At 36.9% G+C, this 24,035-nt stretch overlaps 1 protein-coding gene across 3 annotated transcripts in view; it reads left to right on the forward strand.

Annotated features, from left to right (window-relative positions):
- The window catches only part of USP34 (ubiquitin specific peptidase 34), a 241,144-nt gene that overhangs the window by 146,593 nt on the left and 70,516 nt on the right, over nt 1-24,035 (forward strand). For all 3 annotated transcript variants that reach the window (XM_081100602.1, XM_081100603.1, XM_081100604.1), the window contains 7 exons: nt 768-850; nt 6,178-6,218; nt 6,359-6,483; nt 7,716-7,868; nt 8,812-8,916; nt 12,300-12,355; nt 12,451-12,571. In XM_081100602.1, the coding sequence (XP_080956728.1) occupies nt 768-850; nt 6,178-6,218; nt 6,359-6,483; nt 7,716-7,868; nt 8,812-8,916; nt 12,300-12,355; nt 12,451-12,571 (684 nt within the window). The remainder of the gene's footprint in view (nt 1-767; nt 851-6,177; nt 6,219-6,358; nt 6,484-7,715; nt 7,869-8,811; nt 8,917-12,299; nt 12,356-12,450; nt 12,572-24,035) is intronic.

The raw sequence follows: 24,035 nt of genomic DNA on the forward strand, positions 1-24,035 counted from the left end.
GTATATCTGTGTGTGCGCGAACACATTCATTTACATAGTATACTGAATCTTTGCGAGTAAGTTTCAGACATTATGACCATTTACTCATAAGTACTTTCATGTGTATCTCCTAAGACCAAGGACATTTTATTAACTACTAGTGTAAAATAAGTTTAGAAAACATTATCTAACCTACAGAAGAGATTCAATAAATTTTTAAATTAGCAAATTATTATTTTTTCCTATTTTATGGACGAAGAGCTAGAATTTAGAAATTAAGTATTTATTAGAGTCGAGGCAGCTTGAAAGTCAGCAAACTCAACATTGAACCTTAGGATTTTAAATCTGAAATCCATGCTTTATATCCCTGGAGTATTATATTGTCTTCCTATATTCATTTCAGAATGGTTGAGGAGTCTGCTGTTGCTTGACTTCTTTTTCCTTGTTTCAGAAGTAGAAAATGTTTTATTCTTCACCTATGGTGCAAAAATCCACCAGTGTGTGATATAGTATTTTTCTCTGACATGCAGGGAATCTGTGGAGCAAATATAAAAAAATAGTTTTATTTGTGTATTTCTAAATTTTGAATATTTTTTTTGTTAAAGTTGCTTGTTTTCTAATATTTGCTATTTTTACAGTATTTTCAAATGGCCATTCTAAGATACTCCTTGTCATAAAAAAATTTAACATAATTTTGAGTCAGGTTAAAAATGCAGTTGTGTGGTTTTGTGTGTGTTTTTTAATGTATTTAAAGATTTTTTAAAAATGTTTTTTGTTTTGTTTTAAAGGTATTTCTTGTTCTTGTGCAAGGAACCAGCTTGATTCAACGACTTATGTCTGTTGCTTATACCTATGATAATCTGGCTCCTAGGTATGATGTTTTTAACATAATTTATGTATGCATTTGTGGTAAGAATATAGTGTTTTAAAGCTTCATTTTTGAAAACATTTAATACTTAGAAAAATTTTAGGGTGTTTTTATGAACTCCCATACTGCTTATCTAGATTTGCATATTATTATCAACATTTTGCCAATTTTATCACATAATCACGAGTGTGTATATCTGTGTGTGCGCGAACACATTCATTTACATAGTATACTGAATCTTTGCGAGTAAGTTTCAGACATTATGACCATTTACTCATAAGTACTTTCATGTGTATCTCCTAAGACCAAGGACATTTTATTAACTACTAGTGTAAAATAAGTTTAGAAAATATTATCAAATACACAGTTGGTACTCAATGTCTCATTAGAACCACATACTACTATTGCATTTAGTTGTCATATTTCATTTCCTTTAATCACTGATACTGTCTTAGCTTTCTTTTATGATACTGACATTTCTGAATAGTACAGGCCAATTCTTTTATAATGCACCTTTCGATCTAGGTTTTCCTGATTGTTCCTCATGATTAGATACGGATTATATATTTTATCAGGAATACTCGATAAATAATAATCTTCCCCAGTACATCCTGGTGATGTCAGTTTGTCCATTATTAGTGATATTAATTATGATTGGTTAATCTGGTTTCCTTTAGCTTTTTCTACAGTGTTTCTGATTTTTTTCTTTGCAATTAAAAGTAACCCGAGGGGACTATATTTTGCAATTGCTTAAATTTCCAGCTCCTATAATAAAATTTTCATTCATTGATTTTTTTTTTTTTTTAAGCATTCAGTGATGATTCTTGCCTGAATTAAAAATATTGGTATAGCCCTCGCCAGGTTATTCAGTTGGTTGGAGCATTTTCCTATACATCAAACGGTTGTGGGTTTGATTCATGGTCAGGGTACATACCTTGGTTGTGGGTTCAATTCCCAGTTGGGGTACATTTGAGAGTCAGTTGAGCGCTCGCTCTCTCTGTCTCTCTCTCTCTCTGTCTCTCTCTTCTCCTTACCTTCTTTCTCCTTTCTTCCTCTTTCTAAAATCAATAAAAAAACATATCCTAGGGTGAGGATTAAAAGTTAAAAAAAAAGTAATATATATTTACAAACTAGTGGTTTTTCTAACTCTTAACATTCCTTTTATGTTTATTAGTTGACATTTTATTGTTAGGAAGTGCTTTCTCTTCTTTCCTTTTATTTAATATCAGTTTGGATTTTTTTTCATTCAACATGTTGTAATTCATTACCATTACTATTCACTTTACTAAAATTATATTCCTGAGTTGGCCTCGTCAGGCTTGTTCATGTGTCTTTTGACATATCACATTATTTTGTGTGGAGGGGAGGGATCCTTTTTTCCCCCTTCCAGGTTTGTAGTTTCCCTGCCTTATTAGTTCTAGAATCAGCCATTTTCTTTAAGAAGCCTGTTGGTAGGGAACCTCAGAAATATGGGTGCGTGGTCTACTCATTGCTACCAGTGTTTCCGTGCTTCTCTGCCCTCTGGATAGAGCTGGAAATAAGAATATAGTTAAACATGTAATATGATTCTGTGTATTTGAGTTATGTTGGAAAAGCTTTTTTAAAATGTACAAGTTATTTTTCCCCCCTGAAATTAAAGTATTGTATTTGCTGACTAAATACATGGGGAGCAGGGAGAAAGGGTGAGAGAGGGACCAATTGGTTATGCCTCCTGTACATACCCCTACAGGCTATTGAACCCACAACCTAGGTATGTGCCCTGACCAAGAATCAAACCTGCAGCCTTTGGTATATGGGACGATGCTCCGACCAACTGAGCCACATCAGCCAGGGCCTAAGATTATGTCTGTCTTAATGTACTTTTCTTTAGTGTCTGTCCCAATTTAATTCACATTCATTCCTTGATCAATACCTGCTTTACCCCACTAGACTGGTTAAGTGTAAGTACTATATAAACTAAATGTGATTTTGCTCACCATTATATTTTCAGTGCCAGGTATCTTACCTCATAGTTTAAAAACTTATGAACGAGTAACATGGGGAAATGAAGAAAATGATGTAACATGGCTTTGATTAATATGATAAAATACGTTTTATACCCCAGCCACCAGTTACTCTCAGCTAAATATTTCTTAACTCTTCTTCCTTGTCCTCTAACACACACTGTTCCTCAGTATTCACACACTACAATACATTGAGTTAAGGCAATTCAGTGACTGCTTTAGTCCACTTTTTGTTCACTTGACTCTGTTAACCTCATGCAATGAAAAATAAATATGCAGATTTGATACCAGGTTTTGCTGCTGGTTCTCTGTGTGGCAATTCTTGTTTTCATTCTAGCAGTTCCATTTTTATTTTATTTTAGAGAGAGAGAGACATCGAGACATCAGTTTGTTGTTCTATTTATACATTCATTCATTGCTTGTATGTGCCCTGACCAGGGACCGAACCCACAATCTTGGTGAATTTGGATGATGCTCTAACCAACTGAGCTTCCCAGCCAGGGCCAGTAGTTCCATCTTAAAAAATTCATTAAAATCTTTGTAATGTGAGCTCTTGCCCACTCCCCATTTCCACACTTCATCTCTGTGATTTCTCAGCTTCTATTTCTGCACCATTATCTTTTCATAGGTTCTAACCCTCCATTCATAAGGTGCTAGGACAGTGGTCGGCAAATTGCGGCTCGCAAGCCACATGCGGCTCTTTGTGTGGCCACGAAGTTTCAATCACACTGTATGTGCGCGCCCGCACGTGGTATTTTGTGGAAGAGCCACACTCAAGGGGCCACAGTTTGCCGACCACTGTGCTAGGAGATTTACATCAAAGCAGTTAAAACACTTTATGCTTGTATTATCAAAAATCATTTAATACTACAAATTTAAAAGATAGGTGGGTAAGCTGCTCTGGTAAAGTTAATATACCAATATGTTTATAGTATGTTTAATATTAATAAAGTTTGATTTATAAAGTTTTTACTTCTTAGTACCTTTTACTTTAAATCAGTAATATGGGTGAGCCTTGCTTTGGGGGACTAAAAGGTATTCTGTGAATTAATAGCAAAGTGTAAATGCTAGAGATTAGTGATTTTTTAGAAGTTTATTTGTAAGCCCAAGCTGGTTTAGCTCAGTGGATGGAGTGTCGGCCTGCAGACTGAAGGGTCCCGGACTTGGTTCCCATCAAGGGCATGTGCCTTGGTTGTGGGCTTGATTCCAAGTGGGGGCGTGCAGAAGGCAGCTGATCAATGATTCTCTCTCACCATTGATGTTTCTATCTCTCTCTCCCTCTCTCTCTGAAATCAATAGAAATATATTTTAAAAAGTTTATTTATAAGGCAAATAATCTATATTTAATCTTGTTAAAATAAAAATTTCAATTAGTTTTCTTGAAACTGAATACATTTTCTTTTAAAATATTTTTATTGATTTTAGAGAAAGGAGAGAGAGCTAGAAATATCAATGATGAGAGAGAATCGTTGATCGGCTGCCTCCTGCACGCCCCCTACTAGGGGTCCAGCCCACAATCTGGGCATGTGCCCTGACTGGGAATTGAACCATGACCACCTCCTGGTTCATAGGTTGCATAGGTCGATGCTCAACCACTGAGCTATACCAGCTGGACAAAGTAATACATTTTCCATTGAAGTTACTAAAAGTATTAGGGAAAATAAAGATGAAATTATATTAAATTAGTCAGCTTTCTCTACTTTTTAATAATTTGTTTTTTTTAAAAAATATATATATTTTATTGATTTTTTACAGAGAGGAAGGGAGAGGCATAGAGAGTTAGAAACTGGAACACTTGTTCCAGATGGATACAATCAGCTGCCTCCTGCACACTCCCCACTGGGGATGTGCCGGCAACCAAGGTACATGCCCTTGACCAGAATCAAACCCGGGATCCTTCAGTCTGCAGGCCGGCACTCTATCCACTGAGCCAAACCGGTTAGGGCTTAATAATTTGCTTTTAACTATTCATGCTAGAAACTGGCACTAACAATACAACAGCATTAAACAGAACTCATAGCTGAAAGCTTTTCTGAAAGGGTTTGTTGAGCTGAATGCTAGCCAGAAGAGGACTAAGTCCTGGGGCATGAAGTCTAAACCAACGGCAGACTACATGTCCCCCATTCTGGAGTTGATAGGCTCTTTGTACATTATAGAAGAAAGATGTAAGTTGTTTTGAAAGAATTTACATTGGCTAAGTAAAGGAGGAAGGTAAAGCAGGGGCAGTTCTGGGATAGGTGCATAGTCCCTGAGGAAGAAATGTTTACTACTTTTGATTGGCTGCAGGAAACAGTCCTGAAAGTTCATGCATAAGCAGATTGTGATGGTTTCTGGTGGTTGCTCTAGGACAGTGATGGCGAACCTTTTGAGCTCGGCATGTCAGCATTTTGAAAAACCCTAACTTAACTCTGCTGCCCTGTCACATGTAGAAATTTTTTGATATTTGCAGCCATAGTAAAACAAAGACTTATATTTTTGATATTTATTTTATATATTTAAATGCCATTTAACAAAGAAAAATCAACCAAAAAAATGAGTTCGCATGTCAGCTTTGACACGCATGTCATCGGTTCGCCATCACTGCTCTGGGTGTTGCTTCAAAGCTCCTTCATGTATTCAGGAATGTGAGCATTGTTAGTTGGCTCACAGACATTAATTAACTGGTTGAATACTCTTGTCTCTCTGTCTCACTTTCTGGCCTGCTATAATTTAATTTAGTACTGCTCAGAATTTTTTTTCTTGTCAAAGGAAGAGCATTTTATGTCAATGTATGATTCTGCTTTTAAAGCAACAGTTCTCAACCTGTGGGTCACAACCCCTTTGGGGGTCGAACAACCCTTTCACAGGGGTCGCCTAAATACATCCTGTATATCAGATATTTACATTACGATTCATAACAGTAGCAAAATTACAGTTATGAAGTAGCAATGAAAATAATATTATGGTTGGGGGTCACCACAACATGAGGAACTGTATTAAAGGGTCGTGGCATTAGGAAGGTTGAGAACCACTGTTTTAAAGAGTCTGAAGTTTAGACTAAACCATTGTGACCTTTCTCTTGAATAACAGCCCATGAGTATTTGTTGAGGGTTTACTTATTTCAATCAATATTGGTTTCAGTCAAATTTTATTAAATCTGAGCATCCATTTGTTTGCTATAAGATTTAACCAGTGAATTTTAAAATAAAAGATAAGAGTCATAGAAAAAAATAAAAGTAGCTTTCTAAAATCTAATGTTTTTTATGGGGAAAGTTGTATATACTTTTAACTAAGTTATTTTTAATTCATTACTGAATTTAATTGGTGGTGGTGTATTTTTATTTGCAGAGTTTTGAAAGCTCAGTCTGATCACAGGTCTAGACATGAAGGTAAGGATTTAAGAAAGTTAATTTTTAAGAGGTAAAAATTTAGATAACTAGATAAATTTATACGTATTTTTAAATAATGAACATTGTTTTCTTTACAGTACCAAGCCCTTATAATTGTATTTTTTCTACTTTTTCTTTAGTTTCACATTATTCAATGTGGCTCTTGGTGAGTTGGGCTCATTGCTGTTCTTTAGTGAAATCTAGCCTTGCTGATAGTGATCATTTACAAGATTGGCTAAAGAAATTGACCCTCCTTATTCCTGAGGTAAGATAAAAATAAAGATTAGTAGTTACGCTTTACTTTTTATATTATTAACATCCTATATAATAAAAGCATAATATGCTAAGTGTCCGACCGATCGGTCAACCATTTAGTCAACCACTCCACCAGTTGCTATGATGCACACTGACCACCAAGGGGGAAGATGCTACAACAGGTAGGTTAGCTTGCTAGCTGGGGTCTGGCCAATCAGGACTGGGCGAGATGGCCCCGATCCCTGGCCAGGCCAAGGGACCCTACCCATGCACGAATTCATGTACCGGGCCTTTAGTTGCTAATAAAAAAACTAATGGAAACAAATGATCCCACAAATATATCACATAATCTGGAAGATCTAGAATATTTTGGAACTATCTATACTTAAGTGTGAATGTTACATATTCTATAGCATTCATATTTGTCTTTTTCTGAAATACTTCTTTATAGATTATTTTGCTTTTTAAAAAAAAATTGCTCTTTTTTGGGACATGGAGAGGTGAGCGTTTATTGTGGTCATTTAGGAATTATTTTGGTCATTTACGTTTAAGAGAAGTTCTTATTTGTGTTTTTTTTTTCTATTAGAGTGTATCTTAGATGCAAGTGAAAATAAAAATAAATATATTTTCTTTGATTCCATTATTGAGGAGGACAATATAATTTTCACTAACTATATCTTTGATATTACTCACACCATATTCCTACGTGAAATAGTAGAAACACACTGTTACTATCACTTAGCCCCAACAATCACATCTTTTTTAGACAGTACTGTATAAAACTGTACTCTGAGTTGATGAATATGTGTTTTTGTTCTGGTTCTGTCCCAAAGAACCATTGTGACATTTGGGCAAGTACCTTAGAATTGGTAAAATGTTCTACTTTAAGTGTTTTATAAATTGCTGTTATGAAAATATTTTATCCTGTTACTTAATCTTGTACATAAATTTATATGTATATTTTCTCCTCAGTCCCCTTTGTATTTGTCTATTATCATTGTTTAATTGGTTTTATTTTATGACCATATTTAGGATTTCTCAGATATGTTTTTACATATTACTATATACTTTGGACTACTTTATTTGGTCATATATTTATATGCGTGAATATGTGATCAGAACATTGCATTTTAAAATGTTACTAAATAAGTCACCTAATGTTATTTCTGCCAACGTATTAAGCCTAATATTAACTGTTTAATACTAACTCAGATTGTCTTTGGAACTTGTTTTTTCATTTAGACTGCAGTCCGACATGAGTCTTGCAATGGTCTTTATAAGTTATCTCTATCAGGACTGGATGGAGGTGACTCAATCAATCGCTCTTTTCTGCTACTTGCTGCCTCAACATTGTTGAAATTTCTTCCTGATGCTCAAGCTCTCAAACCTATCAGGGTAAGATCTTACTGTATTCAGGAGTGGTTTCTATTTTTGCAGTTTCCTATGCCCAATTTTATTATCATATTATATTATTGTAGTAATTTTGAGTCCTTGTTTACTATCTATAGTTTTTACCAAGGTAATAAATACTTACATAGTTCTTAAAGTGACAGCATTGTGACCATGTTACACCTACGAATACAATATGTTTGTTTTGATTTCAGCTTTAGGGGATCTGTCATGGATATTCTGTTTTGGAAATAACATTTGTTCTTACTGTATTTTTGGGCCTGTGTTAGTAAGTTGAATGTCAGAAACATCATAAATGTAGCTATCATTTAATTTAATCACATAGGGTTTTATTATTACTATGATATTCTCAATTTCCAATTTTCATCCCTATCCCACGTATATATTAGCCTTGTAAAAGCATCTACCACATAATAAATCCTGAGCCCATTAGTAAGTAAATTTTACTAATCCCAGAAATATGTTGTATTGTAGGATTTACTTTCCTCCACCATATTAACCTATCATCGACTATGTAAGAAATACGATGTGTTCTTTATTTTTCAGATTTCAAAATTATAATAGACCATTGCATGTGGGTAGCTTTATATATACTCATGTTCTGTAGGTTTCTTGTATTCCGACATTTTCATTGAATTCTTAATTTATATCACATTATTTAACATTATACATTATTCATATCTTTTTCAAGTAGGGTGTAAGTAATTTGAGAGCAACGTTATTCTGAGTTTTCTCATTCACTATGTTCTTAGTTTTCTAACTTTATAGAAAATAGGAGTGTTGTCTTCATATTTTTGTTAAGTTTTTATTACTGTTTAGTTTGTATTAGGATTTAATTCTTTTCATAGTGTAGTTTCTTAAATATATTGTAATTTTAAGTTGTTTTCCTTTTAAAAATGATTTTACAAAGTTAAAATTTTTTTAATAGATAGATGATTATGAAGAAGAACCAATGTTAAAACCTGGATGCAAAGAGTATTTTTGGTTGTTGTGCAAATTAGTTGACAACATACATATAAAGGACGCTAGTCAGGTATGTTCAGGAAATTATACATTATCATGTTAATAGAAATGAATTATGCACATATGTGTTCATACTTTATAGGTCCTTATTAAAGCATTTTAATCAATGAGTTGAAAATGTTTTGATTTTTCTACTCGATTTGCACCTTTCTGTCCTGCTCTAATTCCTTTCTTCTTTTTACTTTTATCTTTGTTGAAATGGCTTTATCTAGTATCTACATATAAGTAGTTTTCCTGTCTCTGTTGAGTAAGATTTCTGGATGCAAAATCTTGTTTAGAATGTGATATTCAGACTTTAAATTTAAATACAGCTTTCTATAATAGCCTGTAGATTTGAATTTCTGAATATAATATAAAATTGCAATTCAAATAGGAGTTGTTTTAAGGTCAAAGAAACACTGTGAGTTTGCTGATCTAATTTTCTTTTAGTAAACTAAAATATTTTCATCTAAACAATTGTTTAAAACAAGTGAATTTCAAAAACAAATTTGCCACATAAAGTCTTTTGATTTTTTTCACTTATAAATTTAGTAAACTAAAATGCATCTAAATGATCTCAGGGAAAAAAAAGAGAAACAACTTAAACAAAATACATTTAAATATTTAGGAAACATTTTCTCTGATTTTTTTTTTTTATTTTATTGATTTTTTACAGAGAAGAAGGGAGAGAGATAGAGAGTTAGAAACATCGATGAGAGAGAAACATCGATCAGCTGTCTCCTGCACACCTCCCACTGGGGATGTGCCCGCAACCCAGGTACATGCCCTTGACCGGAATCGAACCTGGGACCCTTCAGTCCGCAGGCTGACGCTCTATCCACTGAGCCAAACCGGTTTCGGCTTCTCTGATTTTTTTTAATATATTTTGATCAAAGTGCAATATATACACTTTACATACAAAATATCCTGTAGTGTTTGAACTTCTCTTTAAGAAACTGTTACATCTTTTTTTTTTTCTTATTTTTTATTTTCTATTTTTTTTCTTTTTTTTCTTTTTTTTTTTAATTTTTGGTTAATCTTCACCCAAAGATATTTTTTTCCATTGATTTTTAGAGAGAGTGGAAGGGAGAGGGAAAGATAGAGGGAAATACTGATGTGGTAAGAAACACACTGATTGGTTGCCTCCCACATGCCCCTGACTAGGGCCACAGCCTGCAATGGAGGTACGTGCCATTGTCAGAAATCTAACCTGGGACCGTTAGTCCACAGCCGACACTCTATCCACTGTGCCAAACCGGCTAGGGCTAATTTGAATTCTTAAGTTTTCTACTTTTCATTTGAGAAATAATTGTAAAAATTAATATTAAGTATGCTTTAATTTGCTTGATTATTCATAAAACTAGAGGCCTAGTGCACAAAATTTGTGCATTGGGGGAGGGGTGTCCCTCAGCCCAGCCTACACCCTCTCCAATCTGGGACCCCTGGGGGGATGTCCGACTGCCGGTTTAGTCTAAACGGGCAGTCGTACATCCCTTTCACAATCTGGGACTGCTGGCTCCCAACTGCTCGCCTGCCTGCCTGCCTGCCTACCTGATTGCCCCTAACCGCTTCTGCCTCCAGCCTGATCACCCCCTAACCACTCCCCTGCCAGCCTGATCGATGCCTAACCACTCCCCTGCTGGCCCAATCGCCCCCAACTACCCTCCCCTGCTGGCCCGGTTGCCCCTAACTGCCCTCCGCTGTAGGCCCGGTCACTCTCAACTGCACTCCTTTGCCGGCCTGGTCGCCCCTAACTGCCCTCCCTCCACTGTAGGCCTGGTCATCCTCAACTTCCCTCCCCTGCCAACCCGGTCCCCCCTAACTGCCATCCCCTGGTGGCCTGGTTGCCCCCAACTGCCCTTCCCTGCCGGCCCTGTCCCCCATAACTGCCCTCCCCTGCCGGCCTGGTTGCCCCTAACTGCCATCCTCTGCTGGCCTGGTTGCCCCCAACTGCCCTCCCCTGCCTGCCTGGTTGTCCCTAACTGCCCTCCCCTGCTGGCATGATCACCCACACCTGCCCTACCCTGCCAGCTATCTTGTAGCCATCTTGTGCCCACATGGGGACCATTTTGTGTGAGGGTATAATGGGAAATTTGCATATTACTGCTTTATTATATAGAATATTGATGTCACATAAACATCGTTGTTTTTTTTTAAATCTGGTGGTGCCTATTAAAAGTAGGAATCTAATATTTCTTGCTTGCCAAACATTTTCCTTCACAGAGATTGTCTTTAAGAATCCTCTTAGCTGAAACCGGTTTGGCTCAGTGGATAGAGCGTCGGCCTGCGGACTGAAGGGTCCCAGGTTCGATTCCGGTCAAGGGCATGTACCTGGGTTGCGGGCACATCCCCAGTGGGAGATGTGCAGGAGGCAGCTGATCGATGTTTCTCTCCCATCAATGTTTCTAACTCTCTGTCTCTCTCCCTTCCTCTCTGTAAAAAAATCAATAAAATATATTAAAAAAAAAAAAAAAAAGAATCCTCTTAAATTAAGTTCTAGCCCAGCCTGTGTGGCTTAGTGTTTGAGCATCAACCAATGTACCAAGAGGTCCCTGGTTCAATTCTTGGGCATGTTATGCCTGGGTTGCGGGTTCTATCCCCAGCAGAGGAGGGTGCAGGAGGCAGCCTCATTGATCAGCATTGATATTTCTGTGTCTGTCTCTCTTACCGTTTTTCTAAAAATCATAACATTTTTAAAACATTAAATTCTAGTTTATATAATCTTAAAATTTTTTGCTCAGTTGTATTGGTAATTAAAGCTTTTTGAAATTATTTAACTGTATGTAAGTTTATTTTTAAAGCCTAGTTTAAAGGTGGTGTTAAAAAACCTTAATAGCTGAATTGTACAGTATGTGATTATATTTTAATAAAATTGTTAAAGAATAAAAAACAACATGAAACCTTAGTATCTCCTCAATAAATAACTGTGACAATCATAATTTGTTAGTGACATCCCATAGCATCTTTTGTTTTTTAATTCTTATTGATATATATGTATATACATAAACATATATATGTATGTATTTATCTTTTTGAGAGAGGGAGAAACATTGATATGTTGCCTACCTCATGCACCTTGCCTAAGGATTGAACCCACAAACCTGGCTATGTGCCCTGCCCGGGAATTGAACCTGCTACCTTTTGGTGTATGGGGCAGCGCTCCAACCAACTGAGCCGTAACGGCCAGGGCCCATTGTATCTTTTTTGAAGGACTGTCAATGATGTGTTTACAATGATAATATTATTAATTTGACATATATAAGTAGATGAGTTAATTAATAGGTATAGTCATGTATTTAAGAGAACCAAATTCTTATTACTTTCAAGGAAAACATTTTTTATGTTGTTTTAATAATCTCTGAATTACTAAATAAAAATTTACATTTGAATTTTATATTTTCTCTTTGTATTAAGACAACACTCCTCGACTTAGATGCTTTGGCACGGCATTTGGCTGACTGTATTCGAAGGTAAAATTTGATATAAAATTGACAGTTATATTGTTGAGGAAAGGTAAAAGGACATAATCATGTAAACTATCTTGTTTTGCTTGTATTCTCTGTAGCAGGGAGATCCTTGATCATCAAGATGGCAACATAGAAGATGATGGGCTTACAGGACTCCTCAGGCTTGCAACAAGTGTTATTAAACACAAACCACCCTTTAAATTTTCAAGGGAAGGACAGGTAGGTATTAAGACATCTAAATATCTGTGTGAAATGTGTTTGAAACTTTTTTTTGTTGCAATGAAAAATTTCCTTAAACATACAAGCGTAAAGTTTACTAGAACTTTACTGCTGGGAGGAAAAGTGAACTGTGAATAAAATGAACCCTGGAAATATAAACCTTAGGCTCATTTTTAGAATGCAGAAATAATTTTTAATTTCTATGACTATATATAGAGAAAACCTTTAATGGTATAGTTTTGTGGGATTGAGTATTTTGAATAGTAACTTACACAATGGAGTTAATAACCAGTCATTATAGAGTACCTGTCTTACTGGTTTTATATTTGAAAGGCCTATTTGACATAAAATCTATTTGATACATTTAATGACTAAACCAACAAATGTCTAATTACTCTTTAGATTGAGTTATTCACTCTTCCATTGGCACTTTTGTCATTTCTTGCAGGGAGTGAGTTATTTATGATCTGGAGAGTTGGTTATTGATTGTGTCAGAAAGCACAGCCTGGAAAATTGTTCCCATGAGCATTGACTAAGAATTCTTGAGATGAACTTAGGGTGACATTCTTACCTATCTTAAATCTGTGTTACTTCCCCTATTCCTTAAAGCTCCTTCCTGTGCTGTTTCTTCTGGGTCCTTCCATTTTTCCATTATACCCAGTGGGAATAATTTGAATGATTCATTATCTTTCTGGTTGAAGTCTTATATATAAACCAATATATAACTATTATTCTAAAGTAGAAATAATAATTTTTCTGATAACATCATTGTAAAGCAAAAATTATAGATAGTAGAAAGAGAAGATTCCTTTATATAGTTCATTTTCCAATGATGCTTTGATGATGGCATTCCAGGGATTTCTGTGGATATAGTAAATACACAAGTGTATAATTTATGTTATAGAAACACCATTCTGTGATCTGCTTTCTTCATTTAAAAAATGAATACATTAAAAAATAATCTTTCAAAAATTAAATACATAGGAGGGAAATAATTTCATGGGTTTTTTTTGTGTTTTTTTTTTAAATATATTTTACTGATTTTTTACAGAGAGGAAGGGAGAGAGATAGAGAGTTAGAAACATCGATGAGAGAGAAACATCGATCAGCTGCTTCCTGCACATCTCCTACTGGGGATGTGCCCGGAACCCAGGTACATGCCCTTGACCGGAATCGAACCTGGGACCTTTCAGTCCGCAAGCCGACGCTCTATCCACTGAGCCAGACCAGTTTCGGCTAATTTCATGTTTTTAAAAAATATATATTTTTATTGATTTCAGAGAAGAAGAGATGGAGAGAGATAAAAACGTCAATGATGAGAGAGAATCATTGATCAACTGCCTCCTGCATGCCCCACATTGTCGACTGAGCCCCCAACACGAATATGTGCTCAGCCATTGAACCAAACCAGTAATAAATTCTTAAAGTAAACTTAATTAATTAGAATACATCACTTTACAAAAGACTATATCATTTTTATATTCCCAGCTATACTACATGATAGGTGTTTTCAACTGGTGTGCAACAGAAGCACAGTAGTGAGGTTGAGCTTCTTTTCATGTGTTTGAAAGCCATTTATCTGTGTTATCTTTTCTCTAATCTGTTAAAATCTTTTTCTCATTTTCCTAATATGTGTATAACTAGAGGCCGGGTGCACAAATTCATGCACAGGTGTGGTCCCTCTGGGTGGCCTGCAGGGATCGGGCCGAAACCCACAGTCCAACGTTGCCTGAAGCTCCTGCCTGTAGCTCCTGCCTCCCGCTCCCACTCATCCCGGCCCCACTGTGCCTGCCGCAGGCTTGCGCCCAATCAGTCCCGATCAGGACAAGTTCGTACTGCTGCAGCAGTGCTCACCAGCCATGAGCCCTGCATCTGATGCCCTCCCAAGGGGAGTGGCCTGCAGGATCAGGCTGAAATCGGCTCTCCAGGGGTCCCAGATTGCGAGAGGGTGCAGGCCAGGCTGAGGGACTCCACTGGTGCAAGATTGGGCTGGGGAGGGATTGCAGGAGGGCTCCAGGGCACATCCAGCCCATCTTGCTCAGTCCCGATCAGCCAGACCCCAGCAGCAAGCTAACCTATTGGTCAGAGCATCTGCCCCCTTGTGGTTAGTGCATATCATAGTGACTGGTCGATCCGTCGACTGTCCCCTGGTGGTCAGTGCACGTCACAGCAACTGGTTGACCAGTTGACTGTCTGCCCCTTGGTGGTCAGTGCATGTCATAGTGAGCAGTTGAGCTGCCTTAGCATATCATTAGCTTATTATGCTTTGATTGGTTGTCCTGCTGTTCGGTCTATTTGCATATATTTTTTTATTATATAGGTGTGGGGTTTTTTTTTTACTAATTTGTAGAATATTTTCCATAAAATAAATTCCTTTGTAATGTGAATTGCAAGTACTTTATCTGTTTGTCTTTTTTGTTTGTTTATTTTCTTTATTGGTTAAGGTATTACATATGTGTCTTTAACCCCCTTTTGGCCCTCACGCCGCCCATGCCCTGATTGTCTTTTGACTTTGTGCTTTTGTTTTGCTTGTTTTCCTAAGCAGATTTCACTTTCATTTAATCAGGTTTACTAATCTTTTATAGCTTTTGGATTTTGTATTATACTTTAAAAACTCATAGTTTTCTTACACTTTCATTATTTTAGTTCTTACTTCTAATTTTGTACTATAAGTGATTTATTGAGGTGAAAGGAATGAAATGGGGAGTTAATTTCTTTTTTATATAGCTACCCAGTTCTAATAACTGGCTAGGTTTTGTTTTATTTTGTTTTTGTTCTTAATCCTCACTCGAGGATATTTTTCCATTGATTTTTTTAGGGAGAGTGGAAGAGAGAGAGGAAGACAGAGAAAAACATTAATGTGAGAGAAACAACATCAATTGGTTGTCTCCTGCACAAGCCCTGACCAGGGCCTCGGTTGGGGAGGATCCTGCAACCAAGGTACATGCCCTTGACCGGAATCGAGCCCAGGACCCTTTGGTTCACAGGCCGACACTCTATCCACTGAGCCAAACTGGCTTGAGCAAGGCTAGCTTTTTTTAAAATCACTGATTAGAAATTCCTTTCTAGAATCATCCTAAACTGGCGTATGTATTTGTATTTATTTCTGGGCTTCCTGTTTCACTTTACCCATCCATTCATTCATCAACCTTATATCCTTATTACATAGTTGTATAGTTAGTATCTTGTAGAGATGGCCCATCTTTCTTATTACTCCTCATAATTTTCCTGGCTATTTATTTTTCACGTGAACTTTAGAATCAATTTGTCTCATTCTTTCAAAAATTTAAATTCTGTTACTTTTTAAAATTTGGGTTGTATTAAATTTATGGTTGATATAGAAAAATTTACATTGTATTGAATTTACCTGTACAAGAACAGGATCTGTCTCTTTATTTATAGAAGACCAATCTTTTTGTGTTTTTCACTTTGAGGTTTTCATTTGAATATTGTGAATTTTAAGCATTTCTTAAGATTATTTCTAGGAATTTTATTTTCATAATTGGTATCATAAATGGAATCTTTTCTACAATTAGGTTTCCTAACTGGTGGTTTATGTACAGCATTTATTGTGTATGAATTTGTTGTAGGCCATCTTAAATTAACCTGTTTATAGACTTTTTTCAGCTGTCTTCACTTTAATCTTCAGTATTGTCATTGAGTTTCCTTTTGTTTTTTTATTTATCATCTGCAAGTAATTGATTTTTAAGTTTTATCTCTTCCCAGTTTTTTTTTTAATACATTTTATTGATTTTTTACAGAGAAGAAGGGAGAGGGATAGAGAGTTAGAAACATTGATGAGAGAAAAACATCGATCAGCTGCCTCCTGCACACCCCCTACTGGGGATATGCCTGCAACCAAGGTATATGCCCTTGATTGGAATCAAACCTGGGACCCTTCAGTCCGCAGGCTGACGCTCTATCCACTGAGCCAAACCAATTAGGACTCTTCCCAGTTTTTAAAATTTATTTTTATTGTTAAGGGTATTACAGGTGTCCATTATACCTTTTGCCCCTCTCCACCTGGCTCCTGCCCCACCTCTGGTCTTCACTGCACTAATTATCTGTGGCCTTCCTTCCTTTTAACTTGTCTAATTTTGTCTGGAACTTCCAGAACAACGTTAAATAATAGTTTTATTGTTTAATAGTAGTTTTTGTTGAGAAGGTTTTCATGTTTATGTAGTCAAAACTATAGTTTTTTATAACTTTTTGGTGAGATGGGAAACCTATAGAAACACGTACAGGAGAGATGTGATCTGCATTGACATTTTATTTTTTTTATTTTTATTTTTTTTAAATATATTTTATTGATTTTTTACAGAGAGGAAGGGAGAGAGAGAGTTAGAAACATCGATGAGAGATAAACATCGATCAGCTGCCTCCTGCACATCTCCCACTGGGGATGTGCCCGCAACCCAGGTACATGCCCTTGACCGGAATCGAACCTGGGACCTTTCAGTCCGCAGGCCAACGCTCTATCCACTGAGCCAAACCGGTTTTGGCTGCATTGACATTTTAAAAGCTTCATTATACTCTATGTGTGGAGATCTAGGTGGAAAACTAGGAAAGGCAAGTGTGTTTGGATCAGGAGTCCAGTTAGAAAGTTTTGCAGTGTTTCTGGGGAAAAGTGGTTGGATTTGGAATATTTTAGAAGGTGGTGCTCACAAAACTTAAATTTGGATAAGATTGTGAGGTGGAAGAGAAGTTAATCAAAAGTGACTCCTCAGTTTTAAGTCTTAGAAACTAAGTGAATGATACTTTTTACGAAGAAGAGGAAAACTCAGACTCCACAGGATGGGGAGAGAGTGGGTGTATCAAAATCAGGAGTTTTGTTTTAGACATGTTAAATTTGAAATGTCAATTTAGATAACCAGTGGCAGTTTAAGGCGGTTGGTTTGGGTGTAATTTTAAGAATAATCTGTATCTCCAATATATTTAATGTTCCTTTTCTACTTTAACGATTTTGCTTTTTTATTTAAGAATTTTTTAAAATTTCATTTAGAATTTTACTTTAGTTCAGAAGTCAGTAAACATTTTCTGCGGACAGCCTTACAATTTTAGGTTTTGCAGTCCAGGTATGGTCTCTGTCACCACCATCACCACTATCAACACTATTGTTACTGCTTCTCTTTCCTTTCCTCCTTTCTTCCTCCCGTATTCTCGTTCCCCTTTAAAAATATAAACTCCATTTTTATCTGTACTACCTTGCATAGTATCTAGCACATATATGTTGAATAAATGCATGCTTAAGACTTAGTCCTGATTCTTAAGAACTAACAATTTAATGGTTCACTTGTTCAGCAGGTAATTATGGAGAAGCTTGCCTTATGCAAAATTTGTATGTATCCTCACAAATAATGGCGGCTTATGATACTTGTAACTCATGTTATAATAATAAGCTACTAAAGGGATATTATCAGAGATATTTAAGATCAGATATCGAGAAGATTAGGAAAGGCTTTGAAGAAGATAGCTTTTGTAATACAGGATAAAGTTTTCTTAAATAGACATATAAAGGAAACATTTAATCATAGAAAAGAACACGAGTAAAAAAGAATTCATAGAAAACTACTGGGTATCTACAGGAAATTGAGTGGTTAGTTCAGTTTGGCTTGAATTTGAGGAAGTATAGGAGGTAACTTTGGGAAGCTAGGTGGCCATCTATTGTGGTCACAGGAAATTGTTTTTATATATACAATAAAACAAAAACCTTTTGTAATTTTAAAAAGAGTCTTTTGAAGTTTTGATCAGTCAAATAACATCAGGAATATGTTTTGGTAAAGTAAATGTGGCAACTGATTGAGAGGCAGTAGTGCAGTGGTCTGTTAAGCTAGAATGATCCTGTCTTTATATTTTTATGGATTTATAAATTCTGAGAAACTTTGTTTACATAGTGGAAATGTAAGCCTTATTCATATGTTTACAGTGGGAATTGAAGTTTTGTTTTAATGTCATTTCTTTGAATTTCTTCTAAATTATATATCAAAAATACACTGTGATCAATCTTCAGAACTTTTTAATATTCTCTCAGGTAGCTGTTTGAGGTTCTTTCTGGGAAGTATTCTAAAATGGCTTTACATTATTTAGGAAATGGGTATGTTAATGTACATATGTTACTATTTCACTTAAAGACACCTGCTCAGGGTAAGGAAAATAAAAATATTGTTTATTTTAGCATGCTTTTATCAATCTAATATTTCTGATAAAATGCTTTCTTTTTATCACAGGCTTTAGATATATTTTTTCTTTTTTTTTTATTAAAGTATTACAAAGAGTATTACATATGTCTCCTCCCTCCCCCTCCCCCCCTTGACAATCTCCCGGCCTCCCCTACCCCCCAGTGTCTTATGTCCATTGGTTATGCTTATATGTATGCATACGTGTCCTTTGATTGATCTCTTACCCTCCCCCCACAAACCTCCCCACCCTTCTGGATGTAGTTTGACAGTCTGTTCGAGGCTGCTCTGCCTTTGTATCTACTTTTGTTCATCAGTTTGTAATGGTCCTTATTATCCATGAATGAGTGAGATCATGTGGTATTTTTCTTCATTTGACTGGCTTGTTTCACTTAGCATAATGCTCTCCAGTGCCATCCATGCTGTTGCAAATGGTAAGAATTCCTTCCTTTTTACAGCAGCATAGTATTCCATTGTGTAGATGTACAATAGTTTTCTAATCCATTCATCTGCTGATGGACACTTAGGCTGTTTCCAGATCTTCGCTATGGTAAATTGTGCTGCTATGCACATAGGGATGCATATATCCTTTCTGATTGGTGTTTCTAATTTCTTGGGATATATTCCTAGAAGTGGGATCACTGGGTCAAATGGGAGTTCCATTTTTAACTTTTTGAGGAAACTCCATACTGTCTTCCACAGTGGCTGCACCAGTCTGCATTCCCACCAGCAGTGCACGAGTGTTCCCTTTTCTCTGCATCCTCTCCAGCTGATTTTTTGTTTAGAGGATTTGTCCAATGGTGATAGTGGGGTATTAAAGTCCCCTACTATCATTGTATTGCTGTCAATCTCTCCCTTGATCTCCTCCAGAAGTTTTCTTATGTATGTGGAGACTTATATTGGGTGCGTATATGTTTACCAGAGTTATTTCTTCTTGTTGGGTTGCTCCCTTTAGTATTATGAAGGGGCCTTCCTTATCTCTTTTTATGTCCTTCACTTTGAGATCTAATTTGTCAGATATAAGTATTGCTACCCCAGCTTTTTTTTTTTTCATTTCCACTCGCCTGAAAAACCTTTTTCCGTCCCTTCACCATCAGTCTGTGTGCGTCTTTTTTTCTGAGGTGGGTTTCCTGTAGACAGCAGATATATGGGTCATGTTTTCTTATCCACTCAGTTACCCTATGTCTTTTGATTGGGGCATTTAATCCATTTATATTTAAAGTTATTATTGATGGATACTTGTTTGTCGCCATTTTTATTCTTTACCCCTGTGTTCCTTCTTCGTTTCCTATTTTTTCTTTTTATAGCAGACCCTTTAGCATTTCTTGCATTGTTGGTTTTGTGGTAATAAACTCCCATAGTCCTTTTTTGTCTGTGAAGCTCCTGATTTCACCCTCAATTTTGATTGATAGCCTTGCTGGGTACAGTATTCTTGGATTTAGACCCTTCTTTTGCATGACTTTGTATATTTCATTACATTCCCTTCTTTCCTGATGTGTTTCTGTTGAGAAATCGGTCGCTAGTCTGATGGGGAATCCTTTGTAGGTAACTTTCTATCTCTCTCTGGCCGCTTTTAAGATTCTTGCTTTGTCGTTGGTGTTTGCCAATTATAATGTGCCTTGGCATCGGTCTTTTGGGGTTCATTTTGTTTGGGACTCTGTGAGCTTCTTGGGTTTGTGTGAGTTTTTTCTTCCCTATATCAGGGAAGTTTTCTGTTGTTATTTTTTCAAACAGGCTTTCTATTCCTTGCTCAGTTTCCTCTCCCTCTGGCACCCCTATTATGCGGATGTTGTTTCGTTTTGTGGTTTCCCAAAGTTCTCTTAGGCTCTCCTCCTGCTTTTTAATTTTTTTTTTTAGAAGCTCTTCTGCTTGGGTATTTTTTCCTACCTTGTCTTCTAGCTCACTGATGCGGTCCTCTGCTTCTTCTAGTCTATTGTTGATGCTTTCTATTGAGTTCTTTATAGCAGTGATATCATTTTTCATTTCTTCTTGGTTCTTCTTCATTTCCTCTTGGTTCTTACACATATTGTTGAATTTGTCTTCCATTCTCTTCATCCACCTTATGACCATTTCTCTGAATTCTTTCTCTGACAGGTTGCTTGCCTCCATTGTCTCCATTTCATTTACTTCCTTTTCTGGTGATGCCTGTTTTTCTTTCATATGCGGACTGTTTCTTTGTCTCCTCATGATCTCTCTTCTCCAGGTGTCTGGTTATGTAGTTCTCTCTCTGCTGCATTGATTTAAAGGCACAACATACAACACAACAAGGCACAACACACAAGGCACTGAACACAAATGTATTCATGATATTAATAACCCCAAATAAAGATGACCACCAGAGCAAAGAGAATTAGGGGATAAGGAAGAAAGAAGAGAACAAGAAAAAAGAGAAAAAGAAAAGGAGTGCAAAAATGAAGTTGGCAAAAGGAAAAAAAAGAGAGAAAAGAAAGAGAATGAAATAGAAGAGGGGAAGAAACTATTTATATGGGGAGAAAACTCCAATAGAACAACCACTAATCCCAACAGATTCCAGGAACAGATCCCTGGAGATGAATGCAAACTACAAACAGCAACTAATATTAAGTGAGGCGAGGGAAAACAGAAGCAAAAAAATAACCGGGGGAAAAAAAACAGAAAAAGAAAAAGAAAAGGCAGAACAATCTCACAAACAAACATAACAAAACCCCAATATACTCAACAATCAAGCCAAGAACAACAAAACGACAGAGAGGAAAAAAAAATTTGGATATTGAAGAAAGAGAAGAGAGAGGTGTATGTGGATTTAGAGTAGGGGATTGGAAAGTAGATATATAAGGGTGAAATTTTAACGGGGTAAAAAGAAGGAATAGGGAAAATCTAAAGCAGGAATAGGGTAAGAGAAACAGGACAACAGAAGGGGAAAAGTGAGGAACAGAGTTTTGGCATAAAGGTAAAGTTGAGGTAGAGTTAAATGATGCTAAAGGAAAGATGAAAATAGAATGTGAAACACTAATTCCAAATTAAAATAAAGAGAAAATAAAATGACACTATTAAAAAAAAGGTAAAATGGTAGTGGTAATAATACTGGTTAAAAATAAAAATGAAATAATTGAAAAGGTAAAATCAGGTGATGAAAAAAGAAAAAAAATTAGTTTCTTAAGTAAAAGGTGGGAAAAAAAATGTGCAGTAGTGAAGATCCTTCACTTCCTCTATTCTTCTGTTTGGCACGCTTTATTCCTGTCAGGTATTCAAAAGAGTGTTGAAGTTCCCTGCGATACACTGTTCCTCCGTGTTGTAAACCACAGTCCTGATTTTAAAGCAGGCAGTGTTTGTTTCCCAGAATGCCTTTATTTGTGTTTACAGAAGAGTCAGTTTGTGGTTCAGCCCCTGGGTGGCAGTGTTTCTGGATTGACCTCTAAGGCTATAAGTCCTCTCTAGCCAGTAGTTAGGTTTTGTTTTCCCTATCGCACTTAATACTGGTTTGGGAAAGTCGGCTGACCCAGAGCTGGTTCTTTGATCGTTACTCCCCGCTCTGATTCCCAGGTTCGACAAAAACAACTTTCCCCTGCAGTCTCTGTGAGTGACCCCAATTGGGTGATCCTATGTATTGGGTTTAATAATCAAACACAAATATTTAAGTGGAAGAGAGAAAAGAAAAAAAAAGAGCCTGAGAAGGTGCGCGAACTGGCAACCCCCCACCGTCCAGCTCTGTGCGCAGTCTCTTCCGCATGTCCTCTCTCCCCTGGCACTAAGCAGCCAGCACACTGGCAAAATCCGAGGCTGCCTTTTTGCACCCAGTCCAGCTATGGGCTAATTTTTAGAGTTACCTTCTGCCAGCAGCCCTGGAGGACCCCTTCCACACTCACGGATCATGCTGGCCCCAACGGCCGCGGACTTTGTGGGGCACAGACTTCCCCCGCGTGTGTTCCTCTCTCCAACCTGAATTGCAAACTGCACCTTTATCTAGGCCAAATCTGACCTTTCCATGAGGAGGAGCAGGGCTTGTCTGAGTCCACATAGTTGCACTGCTTGAGATGATCCCTGGATGCCATGGTTGCAGGGTCTCTGGATGTATACGCTTCCAATATCAGCCACTCAAGATGGTGCGGTCTCCGTGGCTGAGCCGGCCGTTCCAGGAGAGATTTCAGCAGCAGTGGAGGCTGCCCGGTTAGGGGAACCTGATCCGGCAGTCTCCAACAGCCCCCTTTCTCCTCTAGTCCTCTGCCTTTCCCGGCTGCAAACTGTCTCCCAGCTGAATCTCCTCTGCCAATTTGGGCTGGATGTTACTGGTTTCAACTGCTCACCCTATCTCAAAATATATTTTTTCAATACTTTGGAGCTACAGATATTTAGCTTATTCAATTTCTGCATCTGAACTGATTGGCAAAGATAATTCATTGTTAAATGGTTACTAGCCAATTCCCTTTCTTTTTTTTTAAGTGAGCCTTGTTTTGTTTTCTAGTTCAAGTAAATATGTTACTTTGTGTCCAAGATAGTCATCTCACCTCTGAATTCTAAGATAGACAAGTATAATCTTTCAACTATATGAAGTAAGACCATATTTACTTTCAATATTTCTTAGCCAAAGTTGGGAACTATGTATTTTACTTTCTTTGATAATAGTGGAGTAGAAGAGCTTTGAAGTCATTAATGGGAAAATATTTCATATTGTCCTGTATTGGGTACTCATGTCAGAGGTTCCCATGACTATCCCCAGCTTCATTGATTCACTAAAAGGAATCGGAGGGCTCAGTATTTACTTGTACTCATAGCTGAGCTTTATTACAGCAAAATGAAAGCAGCAAAGGAAAGTGTGGGGCCACCTCTGGTGGAAACCAGGTACATGCTTTTTAGAGTCCTTCCCCAATGGAGATTCACAGATTGTGCTTAATTCACCCAGCAGTGAATGTCACAATACATGTGCAGGGTAAGGGAAACTTTCTTGCGTTTAGGAGTCCAGGGTTTTTATTGGGGTGGATGGTGTAGGTGCATAGTATCTGAATAATTACCACAGTCACTGAAATTACATACTCCCAGATAGAAAGCAGTTACTTAGCATAAACCAAAACAAACAGGCACAATAAGCTACATTTATCACTTAAGAAATTTTTATATCACAGGAGGATACTGTTTACCGTTCAGGTTTCCAGATGATAGCCAAGGGCCAACCTTACAATCCAGACTTTCTAAGTATAGCAGAATCTCAGTCTTAACAACATTACCTCTTTTCTATGCAGTGTCCCAGGTTTTATGCCCCAGAACAATCTATGATAGCAGTATTTGAGATGGGTGAGGGACATAATTGGTCA

This window comes from Myotis nattereri (assembly GCF_964212035.1).
Source record: "Myotis nattereri genome assembly, chromosome: 10".
NCBI lineage: Eukaryota > Metazoa > Chordata > Mammalia > Chiroptera > Vespertilionidae > Myotis > Myotis nattereri.